Genomic DNA, 22,282 nt, shown 5'->3' with positions numbered 1-22,282 from the left:
GAAAGCATCCCGGTGTGTCCGCGGCCAACCTTAGAGCCCGGGTAAAGAGTAAGAATCTGAATAAGGAGGGTTCGACTTCTAAGATCGAGAAAGTAGTTGGTGTTGGAGAGGTAAATGATGAGCGGATAATTTATACGCTTTTTGACATTGTTTTTAGTATATTTTAGTTAGTTTTTATTATGTTTTTATAGTTTTTAAATAAAAAATATATTTCTGGACTTTACTATGAGTTTATGTGTTTTTCTGTGATTTTAGGTATTTTCTGGCTGAAATTGAGGGACTTGAGCAAAAATCTGATTCAGAGGCTGAAAAAGGACTGCAGATGCTGTTGGATTCTGACCTCCCTGCACTCGAAGTGGATTTTCTGGAGCTACAGAAGCCCAATTGGCGCGCTCTCAATTGCTTTGGAAAGTAGACATCCTGGGATTTCCAGCAATATATAATAGTCCATACTTTACCCGAGATTTGATGGTCCAAATCGGCGTTCCAAGTCAGTATAAAAATTCTGGCATCAAAACGCCAGAACTGGCATAAAAGCTGGAGTTAAACGCCCAAACTGGCACAAAAGCTAGCGTTTAACTCCAAGAAAAGTCTCTACATGTGAAAGCTTCAATGCTCAGCCCAAGCACACACCAAGTGGGCCCGGAAGAAGATTTCTGCATTAATTACTTATTTCTGTAAACCCTAGGCTACTAGTTCTCTATAAATAGGACCTTTTGCTATTGTATTTTCATCTTCGGATCGTCTTGGTTCTTCTGGTTCCCTCTCTGGGGCCAAAGCCAATGATCACCATTATACTTTTCATCTTGGAACTTGTATGTTCACGTTTTAGAGGCTGGCCATTCGGCCATGCCTAAACCTTTTGTTCTTATGTATTTTCAACGGTGGAGTTCTACACACTATAGATTAAGGTGTGGAGCTCTGCTGTTCCTCATGAATTAATGCAAAGTACTATTGTTTTTCTATTCAAATCAAGTCTATTTCTTCTCCAAGATATTCATTTGCACTCAAGAACATGATGATTGTGATGATTATGTGACACTCATCACCATTCTCACCTATGAACGCGTGCCTGACAACCACTTCCGTTCTACATGCAAACAAGCTTGAATGTATATCTCTTGGGTTTCTAATCTAAGATTAGAACCTTCGTGGTATAGGCTAGAATTATTGGCAGTCATTCCTGAGATTCGGAAAGTCTAAACCTTGTCTGTGGTATTCCGAGTAGGATCTGGGAAGGGATGACTGTGACGAGCTTCAAACTCGCGAATGTTAGACGTAGTGACAGACGCAAAAAGATCAATGGATCCTATTCCAACATGATCGAGAACCGACAGATGATTAGCCGTGCGGTGATAGCGCATTTGGACCATTTTCACTGAGAGGACGGGAGGTAGCCATTGACAACGGTGAAATCCAACATACAGCTTGCCATGGAAAGGAGTATGAATGATTGGAAGAAGGCAATAGGAAAGTAGAGGTTCAGAAGGAACAAAGCATCTTCATACACTTATCTGAAATTCTCACCAATGAATTACATAAGTATCTCTATCTTTATTTTATGTTTTATTTATATTTTAATTATCAATTCTCCATAACCATTTGAATCCACCTGACTGAGATTTACAAGATGACCATAGCTTGCTTCAAGCAGACAATCTCCATGGGGTCGACCTTTACTTACGTAAGGTTTATTACTTGAACGACCCAGTGCACTTGCTGGTTAGTTGTGCGGAGTTGTGACAAGGAGTTGAGATTACAATTGTGCGTACCAAGTTATTGACGCCATTGATGATCACTATTTCGTGCACCAAGTTTTTGGCGCCGTTGCTGGGGATTGTTCGAGTTTGGACAACTGACGGTTCATCTTGTTGCTCAGATTAGGTAATTTTATTTTATGTTTAAGCTTTTTACTTTTTATTTTTCGAAAAAAAAGAAAAAAAAATAATATTTCTATTCTGTTCTTTAGAGTTTTTTAAGAATAAATTCTAGAGTTTCATGATGATTTGTTGAAGTCTGGCTGGTTGTGAAACCATGTCTAAACTTTTGGACCGAGGTTTCAATTTATCATCATAAGAGCTTGTTGATTTCTGTCAATTTTGCTATTGAAAGTAATGATCTGCTAAAGCTTGGCTGGCCATTGGCCATGTCTAGTGTTTTGACCGAAGCTTTCCCTGAAAGCTTGGCTGGCTAGTAAACCATGTCTAATTCCTGGACCGGAGTTTTAGACTAACATTGCATGATTCCTAGAATTTTTATTAAAAATTTTTGAAATTCTTTCCCATATAATTTTCGAAAAATCACAAAAAATTTATAAAATCTTAAAACCAAAAATATTTTGTGTTTTTTGTTTGAATCCAGTGTCTAATTTTAAGTTTGGTGTCAATTTCATTCTTCTCATTTTTGAAAATTACATGCATTATGTTCTTCATTGATCTTCAAGTTATTCTTGATGACTTCCTTGCTCTGATCTTTAAATTCTCTTGTCTTGTGTGTTTTGTTGTTTTTCATATGCATTCTCAATTTGTTAGTGTCTCTAATATGAAAATTTTTAAGTTTGGTGTCCTGCATGCTTTGTTTGTTTGATCTTAGTTTTCCATGATTAGTTGCATTTTGATTGTTTCTCATCATTAAAAATTCAAAAAAAAAAATTTCAAAATTATGTCTTCTCAAGTCAATAATACAGAGAATTGAAGATTCAGAACATGCAGTAGAGGAATTACACAGAAAAAGCTGGGCGTTCAAAACGCCCAGTGAAGAAGGAAAACTGGCGTTTAAACACCAGCCAGGGTACCTGGCTGGGCATTAAATGCCCAAAAGGGTAGTATTTTGGGCGTTAAACGCCAGAATGGATACCATTCTGGGCGTTTAACGCTAGGATGGCACAAGAGGTAAGATTTTGTTTTTAATTCAAATCTCTTTCAAATTTTCATAATTTTTCAAAATCAAATCTTTTTCAAATCATATCTTTTCAATCATATCTTTTCAAAATCAATTTTTTTTCATTTTCTATTTTTTTTTACTATTTTCAAAAATCCTTGCTACAATTAATGATTTAATTCAAAATTTTCAAGTTGTTACTTGCCTATTAAGAAAGGATCAAATTTTAAATTCTAGAGTCATATCTTTTAATTTCTTGTTAGTCAAGTAATCAACTTTAATTTTAAAACTTTCTTTTTTTAATTTGATTCTCAATCATATCTTCTCAATCATATATTCTCAATCACATCTTTTTCAAAATAATTTTCAATCATATCTTTTTGATTTCTAATTTCAAAATCTTTTTCAAAAATCACTTAACTACTTTTTCAATTCTAATTTTCGAAAATCATCAATCAATTTTTCAAAATTTCTTTTAATTATTTCAAAATCTTTTTAATTTGTTTTCGAAAATTCTTCCCCTCTTCTCACATCCTTCTATTTAAGGACTAACACTCCTCCACTATCAGCAATTTGGACTCTCTCTCTATATGTTCGAATTCTCTCCTCTCTACCTCCTCCTTCTATTCTTCATTTCCTCTGACATCTGAAGGAATCTCTATACTGTAACATAGAGGATTCCATACTTTCTTCTCCTCTCTCTTTCATATGAGCAGGAGTAAGGACAAAGACATTCTTGTTGAGGCTGATCCTGAACCTGAAAGGACCTTGAAGAGAACGATAAGAGAAGCTAAAGTACAACTCTCTGTAGAGGACCTAACAGAGCTTGTCAAACAAGAAGAAGCCATGGCAGCCGAAAATAACAATAATGCCAACAATGCAAGGAAGGTGCTTGGTGACTTTACTGCACCTACTCCCTACTTCTATGGGAGAAGCATCTCAATTCCTGCCATTGGAGCAAACAACTTTGAGCTGAAGCCTCAATTAGTTTCTCTAATGCAACAGAATTGCAAGTTTCATGGACTTCCATTGGAAGATCCCCATCAGTTCTTAGCTGAATTCTTGCAAATCTGTGACACTGTCAAGACCAATGGGGTTGACCCTGAGGTCTACAGACTTATGCTTTTCCCCTTTGCTGTAAGAGACAGAGCTAGGACATGGTTGGATTCACAACCTAAAGAAAGCCTGAACTCTTGGGAAAAGCTAGTCAATGCCTTATTGGCAAAGTTCTTTCCACCTCAAAAATTGAGTAAGTTTAGAGTGAAAGTCCAAACCTTCAGACAGAAGGAAGGTGAATCACTCTATGAAGCTTGGAAAAGATACAAGCAATTGATTAGAAGGTGTCCTTCTGACATGCTTTCAGAGTGGAGCATCATAGGTATCTTCTATGATGGTCTGTCTGAACTGTCCAAGATGTCATTGAACAGCTCTGCTGGAGGATCTCTTCATCTGAAGAAGACGCCTGCAAAAGCTCAGGAACTCATTGAAATGGTTGCAAATAACCAATTCATGTACACTTCTGAATGGAATCCTGTGAATAATGAGACAAATAAGAAGAAAGGAGTTCTTGAGATTGACACTCTGAATGCCATATTGGCTCAAAATAAAATATTGACTCAGCAAGTCAATATGATTTCTCAGAGTCTGTCTGGAATGCAAGCAGCAAAAGGCAGTACCAAAGAAGCTTCATCTGAAGAAGAAGCTTATGATCCTGAGAACCCAGCAATGGAAGAGGTGAATTACATGGAAGAACCCTATGGAAACACCTATAATTCTTCATAGAGAAATCACCCAAATCTCTCATGGAAGGACCAACAGAGGCCTCAACAAGGCTTCAACAACAGTAATGATGGAAGAAATAGGTTTAACAATAGCAAGCCTTTTCCATCATCTTCTCAGCAACAGACAAAGAATTCTAAGCAGAGTCATTTTGACTTAGTAACCATAGTCTCTGATCTAATTAAAACCACTCAAAGTTTCATGACTGAAACAAGATCCTCCATTAGAAATTTAGAGGCACAAGTGAGTCAGCTGAGTAAGAAAATTACTGAACTCCCTCCTAGTACTCTCCCAAGCAATACAGAAGAGAATCCAAAAAGAGAGTGTAAGGCCATCAACATTACCCACTCGACCGAACTTGGAGAGGAGGAAGAGGCAGTGATTTTCACTGAGGAAGACCTCAATGGACGTTCACTGGCCTCCAAGGAGTTTCCTAATGAGGAACCATGGGAATCTGAGGCTCATACAGAGACCATAGAAATTCCATTGAATTTACTTCTGCCATTCATGAGCTCTGATGAGTATTCTTCCTCTGAAGAGGATGAAGATGTTACTAAAGAGCAAGTTGCTAAGTACCTTGGAGCAATCAAGAAGCTGAATGCCAAGTTATTTGGTAATGAGACTTGGGAGGATGAACCTCCCTTGCTCACCAAATAACTGGATGACTTGACTCGACATATAGATTACCTCAGAAGAGACAGGATCCTGGAAAGTTCTCAATACCTTGTACCATAGGCACCATGACCTTTGAGAAGGCTCTATGTGACCTAGGGTCAAGCATAAACCTCATGCCTCTCTCTGTAATGGAGAATCTAGGGATCCTTGAGGTACAAGCTGCAAGAATCTCACTAGAGATGGCAGACAATTCAAGGAAACATGCTTATGGACTTGTAGAGGATGTCTTGGTAAATATTGAAGACCACTACATCCCTGTTGATTTCATAATCCTAGACACTGGGAAGTGTATGGATGAATCCATCATCCTTGGTAGACCCTTCCTAGCCACAGCAAAAGCTGTGATTGACGTTGACAGAGGAGAATTGGTCCTTCAAGTGAATGAGGACTCCCTTGTGTTTAAAGCTCAAGGATATCCCTTTGTAACCACGGAGAGGAAGCATGAAATGCTTCTCTCAGTGCAGAGTCAAATATAGCCCCCACATTCAAACTCTAAGTTTGGTGTTAGAAGGCCATCATCATGCTCTGAGTATCTGTGAGGTTCCATGAGAGCCCACTGTCAAGCTATTGACATTAAAGAAGCGCTTGTTGGGAGGCAACCCAATTTAATCATATCTATTTATTTTCCACCGTTATTTTATGTTTCTGTAGGTTGATGATCATGTGAAGTCACAAAAATAACTGAAAAAGCAAAAACAGAATGAAAAACAGTATTAAAAATAACACAACCTGGAGGAGAAACTTGCTGGCGTTTAAACGCCAGTAAAGGTAGCAGAATGGGTGTTAAACGCCCAGTCTGGCACCATTCTGGGCGTTTAACGCTAGAATGGGCACCAGACTGGCGTTTAACGCCAGAAATGGGCACAGAGCTGGCGTTAAACGCTAATATGGTGCAGGGATGAGAAATCTTTGACACCTCAGGATCTGTGGACCCCACAGGATCCCCACCTTCCCATTACACCCTTCCCCAAATACCCTTCACCAATCACCTCAATACCTTTTCCCCAAAAACCCCTCACCTATTAAATCCTACCCTCTTCTTCATAATCTCTTCACCAATCCACATCCATCCATCATAAAACCCCACCTACATCACCATTCAAATTCAAACCACTTTCCCTCCCAAACCCACCCATACATGGCCGAACCCTACCCCTCTCTCCACTCCTATATAAACCCATCTTCACTCCTTCATTTCACACATCATTACCACTACTTCTCCCCCTTGACCGAACCACAAAATCTCCTCCATCTCCTCCATTTTCTTCTTCTACTATTTTCTTTTTTCTTTTGCTCGAGGGCGAGCAAACCTTCTAAGTTTGGTGTGGTAAAAGCATTGCTTTTTGTTTTTCCATAACCATTTATGGCACTAAAGCCCGGAAAAACCTCTAGAAAGAGGAAAGGGAAGGCAAAAGCTTCCACCTCTGAGTCATGAGAGATGGAGAAATTCATCTCAAGGGTGCATCAAGACCACTTCTATGATGTTGTGGCCAAGAAAAAGGTGATACCCGAGGTCCCTTTCAAGCTCAAAAAGGGTGAATATCCGGAGATCCGATATGAGATTCGAAGAAGAGGTTGGGAAATTCTCACCAACCCCATTCAACAAGTCGGGATCTTAATGGTTCAAGAGTTCTATGCCAATGCATGGATCACCAAGAACCATGATCAAAGTGTGAACCCGGACCCTAAGAATTGGCTTACAATGGTTCGGGAGAAATGCTTAAATTTCAGTCTAGAAAATGTAAGGTTGGCATTCAACTTGTCCATGATGCAAGGAGATGCACATCCCTACACTAGAAGGGTCAACTTTGATCAAAGGTTGGACCAAGTCCTCATAGACATTTGTGAAGAGGGCGCTCAATGGAAGAGAGATTCAAGAGGAAAGCCGGTTCAACTAAGAAGGCATGACCTCAAGCCTGTTGCTAGGAGATGGTTGGAGTTCATCCAATGCTCAATCATTCTCACTAGCAATCGTCTAAAGTTACTATAGACCGAGCCATCATGATCCATAGCATTATGATTGGAGAGGAAGTAGAAGTTCATGAGGTTATATCCCTAGAACTTTACAAGGTGGCAGACAAGTCCTCTACTTTGGCAAGGTTAGCCTTCCCTCATCTTATTTGTCACCTTTGCAATTCAGCTGAAATTGACATAGAGGAAGACATCCTCATTAATGAGGACAAGCCCATCACTAAGAAAAGGATGGAGCAAACAAGAGATCCCACTCATGGACAAGAGCATTAGAAAATTTCTCATCATGAGATTTCTGAGATGCTTCAAGGGATGCATCTTCCTCCACAAAATTATTGGGAGCAAATCAACACCTCCCTAGGAGAATTAAGTTCCAATATGGGACAACTAAGGGTGGAGCACCAAGAGCATTCTATCCTCCTCCATGAAATTAGAGAAGACCAAAGAGCCATGAGAGAGGAGCAACAAAGGCAAGGAAGAGATATTGAGGAGCTCAAGCACTCCATAAGATCTTCAAGAGGAAGAACAAGCCGCCATCACTAAGGTGGACCCGTTCTTTAATTTCCTTGTTCTTTATTTTTCTGTTTTTCGAAAATTATGCTTTAGGTTTATCTATGTTTGTGTTTTTATTACATGATCATTAGTGTCTTAGTGTCTATGTCTTAAAGTTATGAATGTCCTATGAATCCATCACCTTTCTTAAAAGAAAAATGTTTTAATTACAAAAGAACAAGAAGGACATGATTTCGAATTCATCCTTGAAATTAGTTTAATTATTTTGATGTGGTGACAATACTTTTTGTTTTCTAAATGAACGCTTGAACAGTGCATATGTCTTTTGAATTTGTTGTTCATGAATGTTAAAATTGTTGGCTCTTGAAAGAATGATGAAAAAGGAGAAATGTTATTTGATAATCTGAAAAATCATAAAATTGATTCTTGAAGCAAGAAAAAGCAGTGAAAAGCTTGCAGAAAAAAATATATGCGAAAAAAAAAGAGAAGAAAAGAAAAAGAAAGAAAAAGAAAAAAGCAAGCAGAAAAAGCCAATAGCCCTTTAAACCAAAAGGCAAGGGTAAAATAAAAAGGATCCAAGGCTTTGAGCATCAGTGGATAGGAGGGCCCACAGGAATAAAATCATGGCCTAAGCGGCTAAACCAAGCTGTCCCTAACCATGTGCTTATGGCGTGAAGGTGTCAAGTGAAAAGTTTGAGACTGAGCAGTTAAAGTCGTGGTCCAAAGCAAAAAGAGTGTGCTTAAGAGCTCTGGACACCTCTAATTGGGGACTCTAGCAAAGCTGAGTCACAATCTGAAAAGGTTCACCCAGTTATGTGTCTGTGGCATTTATGTATCCGGTGGTAATACTGGAAAACAAAATGCTTAGGGTCACGGCCAAGACTCATAAAATAACTTTGTTCAAGAATCAACATACTGAACTAAGAGAATCAATAACACTATCTGAATTATGAGTTCCTATAGATGCCAATCATTCTGAACTTCAAAGGATAAAGTGAGATGCCAAAACTGTTCAGAGGCAAAAAGCTACTAGTCCCGCTCATCTAATTGGAGCTAAGTTTCATTGATATTTTGGAATTTATAGTATATTCTCTTCTTTTTATCCTATTTGATTTTCAGTTGCTTGGGGATAAGCAACAATTTAAGTTTGGTGTTGTGATGAGCGGATAATTTATACGCTTTTTGGCATTATTTTTAGTATATTTTAGTTAGTTTTTATTATGTTTTTATTATTTTTTAAATATAAATCACATTTCTAGACTTTAATATGAGTTTGTGTGTTTTTCTGTGATTTCAGGTATTTTCTGGGTGAAATTGAGGGACCTGAGCAAAACTCTGATTCAGAGGCTGAAAAAGGACTGCAGATGCTGTTGGATTCTGACCTCCCTGCACTCAAAGTGGATTTTCTAGAGCTACAGAAGCCCAATTGGCGCGCTCTCAATTGTGTTGGAAAGTAGACATCCTGGGCTTTTCAGCAATATTTAATAGTTTATACTTTGTTCGAGATTTGATGGCCCAAACTGGCGTTCCAAGTCAGCATAAAAATTCTGGCGTCAAAACGCCAGAACTGGCATAAAAGCTGGAGTTAAACACCCAAACTGGCACAAAAGCTGGCGTTTAACTCCAAGAAAAGTCTCTACACGTGAAAGCTTCAATGCTTAGCCCAAGCACACACCAAGTGAGCCCGGAAGAAGATTTCTGCATTAATTACTTATTTCTGTAAATCCTAGGCTACTAGTTCTCTATAAATAGGACCTTTTGCTATTGTATTTTCATCTTCGGATCGTCTTAGATCTTCTGGTTCCCTCTCTGGGGCCGAAGCCAATGATCACCATTATACTTTTCATCTTGGAACTTGTATGTTCACGTTTTGGAGGCTGGCCATTTGGCCATGCCTAAACCTTTTGTTCTTATGTATTTTCAACGGTGGAGTTTCTACACACCATAGATTAAGGTGTGGAGCTCTGCTGTTACTCATGAATTAATGCAAAGTACTATTGTTTTTCTATTCAATTCAAATCTATTTCTTCTCCAAGATATTCATTCGCACTCAAGAACATGATGAATGTGATGATTATGTGACACTCATCACCATTCTCACCTATAAACGCGTGCCTGATAACCACTTCCGTTCTACATGAAAACAAGCTTGAATGTATATCTCTTGGGTTTCTAATCTAAGATTAAAACCTTCGTGGTATAGGCTAGAATTATTGGCGGTCATTCCTAAGATCCAGAAAGTCTAAACCTTGTCTGTGGTATTCCGAGTAGGATCTGGGAAGGGATGACAGTGACGAGCTTCAAACTCGCGAGTGTTGGGCGTAATGACAGACGCAAAAGGATCAATGGATCCTATTCCAACATGATCGAGAACCGACAGATGATTAGCCGTGCGGTGACAGCGCATTTGGACCATTTTCATTGAGAGGACGGGAGGTAGCCATTGACAACGGTGAAACCCAACATATAGCTTGCCATGAAAAGGAGTACGAATGATTGGAAGAAGGCAATAGGAAAGCAGAGGTTCAGAAGGAACAAAGCATCTTCATACGCTTATCTGAAATTCTCACCAATGAATTACATAAGTATCTCTATCTTTATTTTATGTTTTATTTATATTTTAATTATCAATTCTCCATAACCATTTGAATCCACCTGACTGAGATTTACAAGATGACCATAGTTTGCTTCAAGCCAACAATCTCCGTGAGATCGACCCTTACTCACGTAAGGTTTATTACTTGGACGACCTAGTGCACTTGCTGGTTAGTTGTGCCACTACAAGAAAATGGAACATTTGTAACAAAAATTTTGTATTAAATTTAAAATTGTTACAAAAAAGTATTTTTTTGTAATAATAATTGCTGATTGTTACAAAAAAACCATGTTTTATAACAACATTACAAGTTGTTACAAAACATCCAGATATTTTGTAACAATCTATTTTATTTTGTTACAAATTATGGTAGTATTTGTAACGCGCTGGTGTATTGTTACAAAATATTATAATATTTTGTAACAAAAAGTAAAGTTGTTGCAAAAATTCGTAGTATTTTGTAACAAAATAGTTTTTTGTTTCAAAAACTCCAAATGTTTTGTAACAAAATATCTTTTTGTCTAAAAAACTCAAATTATTTTGTAACAAAAAATTAATTTTTCATAAAATTTAACATTATTTGTAACATGCATGGTTCAGCATCTCTTGGTGCTTCAAAACCTTACGGGTCAGCATCTTTTGGCACTTCAAAACCTCATGCTGCTAATTTTGAGCCAAGTGTTCCCACTTATCCGAGTGACAGCAGCCTATCTGGCACGACTCATCCGGCCCCAACTCCGAATTATGACAATCTAGTAAAAACTAAAAAATGTTTCTGCTATTAATTTTCGTGTCATGTTCCATGATCAGGTCTTTCCGAGAAACTAGGGTTTCTTTTGCTTTTAGTGACCTAAGTTTTTCCTTCATTTGGCATGATCTTCCCATGCTTCAATTAAGAAATTAGATGACTTGTGTAGAAAGCATCAGTTACCTGATTGGTTTTGTTGCTTCTTTTCCAACTCTTATTGTTCATATTGTTCATATTGTAGATATGTGGTGTAGGGCCTAGGATAGAGTATGAATTTGAATTCGTTCATCTTATGCATTGATTATTCTAGTTGTGACAATGTACATTTAACGAATTAAGTTGGTTATGTACAGCTTTGCCCCATATGTTTGAACAATGCAAAAGATCTGGCCTTTGGATGTGGTCATCAGGTAAGAATAAAATGTTGAATTTGTTGCCTAATTATTTTGATTTCTAATAAGGTTCCAAGGAGAGTGCATGTGACACCTTTTATCTTTTGCATGACAGACATGTTGCGAATGTGGACAAGATCTTGAGACGTGCCCCATCTGCAGGAGCATCATTCACACCAGAATTAAGCTTTATTAGAAACTTGTTTGGTTTAAGCTAAAATTCTTTGAATATTTTTTTATTTAAATTCAATTTTAGGGTTAGATTTGGTTGTGTACAATTTTAGGGTTAGATTTGGTTGAGTACAAATTTTGATGCATAGAAACACTAATCTATGTTAGAACTTTTATGTTTTGGTTGAACTAATCAATGTACTCACTAATGTTATTTTGTTTTAAAACAATTTTAGCTAAAAGGATCTTGTTTGACTTATGTATGTTTTTGCATATTATATACATGTAAACTTGCTTATTAAAATCGTTAATATATTAGTTAATTTAAAAAATAATTTAGTAAATTATGCATGTAATTTGTAATAAAAAAAAGTTGTTACAAAATAATTAATTTACTTTTGTAACTAAAGAAAAAAATGTTACAAAATCATGTTACATTTTGTAACAAAATTTTTTGATAGGAAAAAAATAGACTGTCATGAAAAATACCTTCAAGATCAAAATTTGTTACCACTTTTGTAACGGCTTCTGGTTTTTTGTATTAGAAAAAATTGTTACAAAATATCGTATTGAATTGTAACAGTTCCATTTTTTGTTTCAAAAACTTTTTGTAACAGGACTTACTGCAATGGCCCCTTTTTTGTTACAAAAAACTTTTGTTTCAAAATTTTGACGTTTTGTAACAATTTTTTTGTTACAAATACGCCTTTTTCTTGTAGTGTGCGGATTTGTGACAAGGAGTTGAGATTACAATTGTGCGTACCAAGTTGTTGACGCCATTGATGATCACAATTTCGTGCACCAGTAAACCAACCTAAACCTAAACTAGGCAGGACGAAGGTGATTTTGAAGAAAAGAAAAGGTGATGTAGTGGATTTGTCGGATGAGTCTGAGGATGATAGGATGGAGGTGCCTGTGGAATAGTTGCAGAGGTTTTACGATAATCAAAGGAAGTTACATGATGTTGCCGATCAAAGTGATGGCTCGTCGCTGTAGGGCAGGAACTTTCCTTATATGGTCGTCGCCGACGAGGTTTGTCAAATGCCGGCTGATATAACTCTGGCAGACGAAGTTGGTGACGTTGCTATTGACCAGTATTTATAGGTATTTGTGTTTTTCATTTGTTTTGTGTGTTATAAATTGATGTATATGGGTATATATATCTGTTATTGCGTATGTGTTGAAGGTGGTTGGGCTTCGTCTGGCGAGTTTGGGGCGCAGCCGAGAGGAGATGCATCGAAAAATTGCTGAGAAAAAGGAGGATCCGACTTTAAAGGAAGAACTGATGGTTAAAAGTGCTAAGATCTCGGAACTGGAGACTAAGCTATCCAAAACTAAAAAACAATTGAAGCTGATGAAAGAGAATTATGCAAAAGAAGTGGAGGATTTGAAGAAAAAGGAGGCCGATCTTTCTGCTATGAGTTCTTGTGTGATTGAGGTTACTGGTCAATTGAAGGATATGGAGAAAAACAAGCAGGGAGAAATTATGGATTCCTTTGTTAAAGGATTTGAGAGGACTTCTCTTCAGGCCAAATTTCTAGCCCCGGAGGTGGACTTTTCCCAAATGAACCCAGGGAAGATAGTCCAAAATGGGGTTATGGTGGAAGAAGATGGTGCTGCTGAGCAGGGAGTTGAAAATATTTGAATAGTATGTTTTTGCTTTTGAATGTATTTGATTATGACTGTAGTAGTAGTTGGTGAACTAATTTACTCTTTTGTTAGCTATTGAATGTTTTGGCATATGCCTTGTTTAAAAAGAAAAGGCATTTATACTATGATAGTTAGGTAATTTTATTGGTAAATTTGCATGTCTTGTTATTTGTCAGATATTTTGGTGTAACTGTGATACTTAGCTTGGGTAGGCTTTGGCTACAAAGATGACTTTGGTGCCCGGATCACTGTCCAGGTACCGGCAGTGCCTGCACGCTCTATTGATCCGAAGGGATGCGAGCGGGATACTCTTGCCATAGACCTCACATCTCAACGCAAGTGGGACAAACCACCGCCCTTACGCCACCACCGCTACCTCGCCCGCGAGTGGCTATGTAGGGTTCCTGTCTACACCAAACAATCGATATCAAGGTGATCAGTCTCAATATCAAAAGCCTAGTACTTTAATTATCCCAAACATGCACTCACAAACAAGCATGCTATGCAATATCAAACAGATAACCTAATAGCATCAGAGTATGCAATGAAGCACAATCGGTCCATTCCTCAGGCTCACGAGGACGAACCGCTCCATCATGTAACACCCTAATTAGCCTAGGCTTTACCTCGCGTCTAAAGCAAAGGTTAATCAGAGATTACGACAGTTCTAAGCTCATACATAACATATATATATATATATAGAAAGAATAGTATAATCTAGAAGCCCGATAAAGGATATAGTTCAAATTTTGGATTTGAAAAGCGCAAAACGTACTAACGAAGGTACTAGCTTAAAACACAAGGTACAGATAAGATATATCAAAAGATAGTAGTATAATATCATAAGAATCTAGCCACGGCTCGCGGAGTTTAAGCCGGCTATCCATATACAGGTATACAGAACCGTGCAGAAACCTGACAATTTAAAAACAGCTTATACAAGTTTTTCTCTCATAATACAAGCCTCTAGGCAAAGACAAAATACAAAAAGAGAGATGTGCAAACAAGATAAACCAAAAAGACTCCAAAAGAATCCAAGATCCTCCGCTTCTGTCACCATCCAAAGCAACTCACCGAGGTGGGTTACGACCTGCATCTGAAAAATACAACAGAAGTGTGGTATGAGAACCGGGGGTTCTCAGTATGGTAACAGTTCCCAGTGATAAAGGATATAAGACCCCGGGATGCCAAAGGCAATCCTAGCTCCATATCCATCACAAGATTCAATTTAAAGCATTCTAAAACAAATAAGCATAATTATATGAAACCTTAACATAACTAAACAGGGTACTCTATCTTAGGAGAATACTATTCTAACCAAACACCATAGTCCCACAGCCTTCACCAACCTATCCTCCATACGATCCCATCGCCACCGCCTTCCGAACCTCCTCAATCCCAGTAGAAAGCACAATTAATAACAATGCAAGTAATTCACAAGTAAAAGCGTACAAGGCAAGTAGATCAAGTAAGCAAATAGGCATGTTATTCAATTAGGCATACAATTACAAGTCGGCCAAGCAAACAAACAGATAGAAAATGCATATGATGAATGCTTGCCCTATTGGCTATGATATCACATTGTCGGTTCAACTGACAACCCGACACATCTCCATGGAGACGTCGCCCTTCGGATTTTCTCATATGGGAACCCCTGAGATATAGTGCCCAGATCACTGTCCAGGTATCGGCGCCTGCACGCTCTATTGATTCGAAGGGATGCGAGTGGGATACTCATGCCACAGACCTCACATCTCAACGCAAGTGGACGAACCACCGCCCTTACGCCGCCGTTACCTCGACAGGCGGGATCCAACCGCCGTCCTTGCCGGGCGCATAACGTCTCATAATCTCAGTGAAAAAATATTTCAGTGGTTTTCAGAAAATATTTTCAATATACATGGATCCATTATTTCATTCAGAGTCCGCGACTCATCTCAACCACTGCTCATTCATAACTCAGTTTCCAAATATCAACAGTTCATCATTCCTCATCTCATATATCAATCATCCTTCCCCTAATACCAAACCATTCTCAGCATGCCAAAAACCTAGGCCTCTGTTTTCTAATTTATCATAAAATCATCTACTAGAACCCTTAGGTTATATCCCATGTTCTAATACTCAATATTAGGCCCAAAAGTCTTAAAATGGTGTTATAGAAGCTTACAACCTGGTGCACGAAATTGTGATCATCAATGGCGCCATCAACATGGTACGCTCAATTGTAATCTCAACTTTTTATCACAACTTCGCACAACTAACCAGCAAGTGCACTGGGTCGTCCAAGTAATAAACCTTACGCGAGTAAGGGTCGATCCCACGGAGATTGTTGGTATGAAGCAAGCTATGGTCATCTTGTAAATCTCAGTCAGGCGGATATAGAATGGTTATGGAGTTTTCGAATATTAATAATAAAATAGGGATAGAAATACTTATGTAAATCCTTGGTGAGAATTTCAGATAAATGTATGGGGATGCTTTCGTCCCTCTAAACCTCTGCTTTCCTACTGTCTTCTTCCAATCAGTCTTACTCCTTTCTATGGCTGGCTTTATGTAAGGACATCACCGTTGTCAATGGCTACTTTTTATCCTCTCTGGAAAATGGTCCGATGCGCTGTCACTGCATGGCTAATCGTCTGGAGGCATCACCCTTGTAAATGGCTGCATCCCATCCTCTTGTGAAAATGGTCCAAATGCTCTGTCACAGCACGGCAAATCATCTGAGGTTCTCGATCATACTGGAATAGGATTCACCCTCTTTTTGCGTCTGTCACTACGCCCAGCACTCGCGAGTTTGAAGTTCATCACAATCATTCAATCCCAGAGTCCTACTTGGAATACCACAGACAAGGTTTAGACTTTTCGGACTCTCATGAATGCCGCCATCAATCTAGCTTATACCACGAAGATTCTGATTAAGAGATCCAAGAGATACTCATTCAATCTAAGGTGGAATGGAAGTGGTTGTCAGGCACACGTTCGTGGGGGAATGATGATGATTGTCACATTCATCACATTCAGGTTGAAGTGCGAATGAATATCTTAGAAGCGGAATAAGTTGAATTGAATAGAAAAACAGTAGTACTTTGCATTAATCTTTGAGGAACAGCAGAGCTCCACACCTTAATCTATAGAGTGCAGAAACTCTACCGTTGAAAATACATAAGTGATGAAGGTCCAGGCATGGCCGAATGGCCAGCCCTAAACGTGATCAATAGATCAAAATATAATCCAAAGATGATCCAAAGATGTCTAATACAATAGTAAAAAGTCCTATTTATAATAAACTAGCTACTAGGGTTTACAGAAGTAAGTAATTGATGCATAAATCCACTTCCGGGGCCCACTTGGTGTGTGCTTGGGCTGAGCTTGAATGTTACACATGCAGAGGCTCTTTCTGGAGTTGAACGCCAGGTTGTAACGTATTTCTGGCGTTCAACTCTGGTTTGTGACTTGTTTCTGGCGTTTAACTCCAGACAGCAGCATATAACTGGCGTTCAACGCCCTTTTACGTCGTCTAAACTCGTTCAAAGTATAGACTATTATACATTGATGGAAAGCCCTGGATGTCTACTTTCCAACGCAATTGGAAGCGTGCCATTTTGAGTTCTATAGCTCTAGAAAATCCACTTTGAGTGCAGGGAGGTCAGAATCCAACAGCATCAGCAGTCCTTCTTCAACCTCTGAATCTAATTTTTTCTCAAGTCCCTCAATTTCAGCCAGAAAATACCTGAAATCACAGAAAAACACACAAACTCACAATTCTTGGCCACAACATCATAGAAGTGGTCTTGATGAGCTTTGGAGATGAATCTTTCCATCTCCCATGACTCGGAGGTGGAAGCTTTTGTCTTCCCTTTCCCTTTTCTAGAGGATTCTCCGGTCTTAGGTGCCATCAATGGTAATGGAAAAACAAAAAACTTATGCTTTTACCACACCAAACTTAGAATGTTGGTCGCCCTCGAGCAAGAAAAGAAAGAATAGATGAAGAAGAAGAAGAAAATATGGAGGAGAGGGGGGGTGGTGTATTCGGCCAAGAAGAGAAGAGAGGGTTGTGTTGTGTGAAAATGAGGAAGAATGGAGGGCTATATATAGGGAAGGGACGGGGGTAAGGTTCGGCCATAAGGGTGGGTTTTGGGTGGGAAATTGATTTTGAATTTTGAAGGTAGGTGGAGTTTATGAGGTAGGTTTATGGGGAAGAGTGGATGGATGTAAGTGATGAAGTCGTGATAGGGAAGAGAGATTGAGGTGATTGGTGAAGAGTTTTGGGGAAGAGTGTTTATGGGATTGTGTGAAAGAGGGGTGAGAAGAAGTGAGTGGAGGTAGGTGGGGATCCTGTGGGGTCCACAGATCCTGAGGTGTTCAAGGATTTACAACCTTGCACCAAGTTGGGCATGCAAAATGCCCTTGCACACAACTCTGGGCATTCAGCGCCAGATTGGTGCTTGTTCTGGGCGTTGAACACCCATTTGTTGCCCATTTCTGGCCTTGAACGCCAGAACCATGCTTGTTCTGGGCGTTCAGCGCCAGCTCTTCTTCAGGGTGCAATTCTGGCGTTCAAACGCCCAGATGCTGCCCACTTTGGGCATTCAGCACCAGAACCATGCTCTGTTCTGGCGTTGAACGCCAGCCAGATGCTTCTTACTGGCGTTTAAACGCCAGTAAGGTCTTCCTCCAGGGTGTGATTTTTCTTCTGCTATTTTTGATTCCGTTTTCAATTTTTATATTTATTTTGTGACTCCACATGATCATGAACCTAATAAAACATGAAAAACAATAAAAATAGAGATTAGATAAAAAATTGAGTTGCCTCCCAACAAGTGCTTCTTTAATGTCAATAGCTTGACAGTGGGCTCTCATGGAGCCTCACAGGTGTTCAGAGCATTATTGAGACTCTCCAACACCAAACTTAGAGTTTGGATATGGGAGTTCAACACCAAACTTAGAGTTTGGTTGTGGCCTCCCAACACCAAACTTAAAGTTTGACTGTAGGGGCTCTGGTTGACTCTGCTTTGAGAGAAGCTTACTGTGCTTCCTCTCCATGGGTACAGAGAGAGATCCTTGAGTTTTAAACACAAGGTTGTCCTCATTTAATTGAAGGATCAATTCTTCTCTGTCCACATCAATCACAGCTCTTGCTGTGGCTAAGAAGGGTCTTCCAAGGATGATGAATTCATCCTCATCCTTCCCAGTATCTAGGACTATGAAATCAGCAGGGATGTAAAGGCCTTCAACCTTTACTAACACGTCCTCTACTTGTCCATAAGCCTATTTTCTTGAATTGTCTGTCATCTCTAATGAGATTTTAGTGGCTTGCACCCCATAGATTCCCAGTTTCTCTATTACGGAGAGGGGCATGAGGTTTATCCCTGAACCAAGGTCACACAGAGCCTTTTCAAAGATCATGTTGCCTATGGTACAAGGTATGTAATTCACCTCTGCTATTGCAGGGTTTTCAGGATCATAAGCTTCTTCTTCAGAAGATGCCTCTTGAGTACTGTTGGATGCAGCTTGCATTCCATTCAGACTCTGAGAAATCATATTGACTTACTGAGTCAATATTTTATTCTGAGCCAATATAGCATTCAGAGTATCAATTTCAAGAACTCCCTTCTTCATAGGCGTCCCATTATTCACAGGATTCCTTTCAGAAGTGTACATGAACTGGTTATTAGCAACCATGTCAATGAGTTCTTGAGCTTCTGCAGGCATTTTCTTTAGGTGAATGGATCCACCTGCAGAAGTATCCAATGACATCTTAGTAATGAGCAGATAATTCATACGCTTTTTGACATTGTTTTTAGTATGTTTTTAGTAGGATCTAGTTACTTTTAGGGATGTTTTCATTAGTTTTTATGTTAAATTCACATTTCTGGACTTTACTATGAGTTTGTGTATTTTTCTGTGATTTCAGGTATTTTCTGGCTGAAATTGAGGGACTTGAGCAGAAATCGGATTCAGAGGTTGAAGAAGGACTGCTGATGCTGTTGGATTCTGACCTCCCTGCACTCAAAGTGGATTTTCTGGAGTTAATTTCTACACTCCATAGATTAAGGTGTGGAGCTCTGTTGTTCCTCAAAGATTAATGCAAAGTACTACTGTTTTTTATTCAATTCATCTTATTTCGCTTCTAAGATATTCATTCGCACTTCAACCTGAATGTGATGAACGTGACAATCATCATCATTCCCTATGAACGCGTGCCTGACAACCACTTCCGTTCTACATGAAATAAAGCTTGAATGAGTATCTCTTAGATCTCCTAACCAGAATCTTCGTGGCGTAAGCTAGAATGATGGCGGCATTCAAGAGAATCCGGAAAGTCTAAACCTTGTCTGTGGTATTCCGAGTAGGATTCAATGATTGAATGACTGTGACGAGCTTCAAACTCGCGAGTGCTGGGCGTTAGTGACAGACGCAAAAGGAGGGCGAATCCTATTCCAGCATGATCGAGAACCGACAGATGATTAGCCGTGCTGTGACAGAGCATGTGAGCATATTTTTTACTGAGAGGAGGGGATGTAGCCACTGACAACGGTGATGCCCTTGCATAAAGCCATCCATGGAAAGGAGTAAGACTGATTGGATGAAGATAGCAGGAAAGCAGAGGTTCAGAGTAACGAATGCATCTCCGTACGCTTATCTGAAATTCTCACCAATGAATTACATAAGTATCTCTATCTTTACTTTTTATTAATTAATATTCGAAAACCACATAACTGTTTTATATCCGCCTGACTGAGATTTGCAAGGTGACATAGCTTGTTTCATACCAACAATCTCCGTGGGATTCGACCCTTACTCACGTAAGGTATTACTTGGACGACCCAGTGCACTTGCTGGTTAGTTACACGGAGTTGTGAACCATGGTCTTGGCATCATGTTTTTGGCGCCATTTCCAGGGAAAGAAAGAGCAATGAATTTTACATAATTAAAATGTAATCACGATTTCGCGTACCAAGTTTTTGGCGCCGTTGCCGGGGATTGTTTGAGTTTTCGGCAAGCTTTTGGTCCGGTAACATCAGTGCCAAGTTTGATCCGGCAACAACACCAAGTTTTTGGCGCCGTTGCCGGGGATTGTTCGAGTTTGGACAACTAACAGTTCATCTTGTTGCTCAGATTAGGTAATTTTCTTTTTATATTATTTTCAAAAATTTTTCAAAAATATTTCTAAAATTTTCTCATCTGTTTTCGAAAATAATATAAAAATGTTTTCAAAAATTTTATTCAAAATTTTTAAGAATGAATTCTAGTGTTTCATGAAGCATGTTGAAGCCTGGCTGGCTGTAAAGCCATGTCTAATTCCTTTGGGAATGAGTATGTCAGGCGTGTCATGTCTGAATTACATGCTGAAGCTTGGCTGGCCATTGACCATGTCTAGTATTTTGGACCGGAGCTTTCATTGAAAGCTTGGCTGGCTCATGAGCCATGTCTAATTCCTGGACTGAAGCTTTAGACTAAACATGGCAAGATTCCTGGAATTCATGTAAAAAATTTTGGAATCCTTATTTTTTCTTTTTCATATAATTTTCGAAAAAAAAAATCCAAAAAAAAAAATTTAGAAAATCATAAAAATCAAAAACATTTTTAGTGTTTCTTGTTTGAGTCATGAGTCATGTTATAAGTTTGGTGTCAATTGCATGTGCATCTTGCATTTTTCGAAAATTCATGCATTCATAGTGTTCTTCATGATCTTCAAGTTGTTCTTGGTAAGTCTTCTTGCTTGATCTTTGCATTTGCATGTTTTGTGTCTTTTCTTGTTTTTCATATGCAATCTTGAATTCTTAGTGTCTAAGCATTAAAGAATTCTAAGTTTGGTGTCTTGCATGTTTTCTTTGCATTAAAAATTTTTCAAAATTGTGTCTATGATGTTCATCTTGACATTCATAGTGTTCTTGGTGTTCATCTTGACATTCATAGTATTCTTGCATGCATCACATGTTTTGATCTAAAAATTTCATGCATTGCATCTCTTTAGTGTTTTTCTCTCTCATCATAAAAATTTCAAAAAAATCAAAAAAATATCTTTCCCTTTTTCTCTCATCAAATTCAAAAATTTGAGTTGACTTTTTCAAAAATTTTAAAAATCAAGTTGTTTCTTATGAGTCAAATCAAATTCTCAATTTGAAAATCTTATCTTTTTCAAAATCTTTTTCAAAAATCAAATATTTTTCAAAATTCTTAGTTATTTTCGAAAATTCCAAAAATATTTTTCAAAAATCTTTTTCTTATTTTTATATCAAATTTTTGAAAATAACATAATCAATTAATGTTTTGATTCAAAAATTTAAAGTTTGTTACTTGCTTGTTAAGAAAGATTCAAACTTTAAGTTCTAGAATCATATCTTGTGATTTCTTATGAATCAAGTCATTAATTGAGATTTTAAAAATAAAATCTTTTTCAAAACTAATTTCTAAAATATCTTCTCATCTTATCTTTTTCAAAAAAAATCTAATTTCAAAATATCTTTTCTAACCTCCTAACTTCTTATCTTTTCAAAATTTGTTTCAACTAACTAACTAACTTTTTGTTTGTTTCTTAACTTTTTCAAAACTACCTAACTAACTCTCTCTCTCTAATTTTCGAAAATATCTTCCCTCTTTTTCAAAAATTTCTTTTTAATTAACTAATCATTCTTATTTTTATTTTTGATTTTAAAAATTTTCGAAAAATACTAACATTTTTCAAAAACCATTTTCGAAAATCACTAACTCTTTTTTCAAAAATATTTTTCGAAAATTCTCCCTCTCCCATCTTATTCTATTTATTTATTCATTTACTAACATCTCATCTCACATCTCAACCCTCCTCACAGTTGTGTTTCTTCCATTACATTACATTCTTTATCTCCCCCTCTTTTCTTCCACTCACAAAGGGATCCCTATACTAAAAGGATCAGGATC

General features: G+C 38.1%; 1 protein-coding gene across 1 annotated transcript; it reads left to right on the top strand.

The window, feature by feature from the left end:
• On the top strand, positions 11,002-11,815 carry LOC107641785 (E3 ubiquitin-protein ligase RGLG2-like). The gene is made up of 3 exons (XM_021103481.1): positions 11,002-11,169; positions 11,516-11,572; positions 11,670-11,815. Exons 1-3 carry the CDS (start codon positions 11,002-11,004, stop codon positions 11,748-11,750), a joined length of 306 nt encoding a protein of 101 aa, XP_020959140.1. The 3' UTR covers positions 11,751-11,815.

This window comes from Arachis ipaensis, chromosome B05 (genome assembly GCF_000816755.2).
Source record: "Arachis ipaensis cultivar K30076 chromosome B05, Araip1.1, whole genome shotgun sequence".
Lineage (NCBI taxonomy): Eukaryota > Viridiplantae > Streptophyta > Magnoliopsida > Fabales > Fabaceae > Arachis > Arachis ipaensis.
The sequence above is the reverse complement of the archived record's forward strand: the minus strand, read 5'-3'. Positions and strand labels throughout refer to the sequence as shown.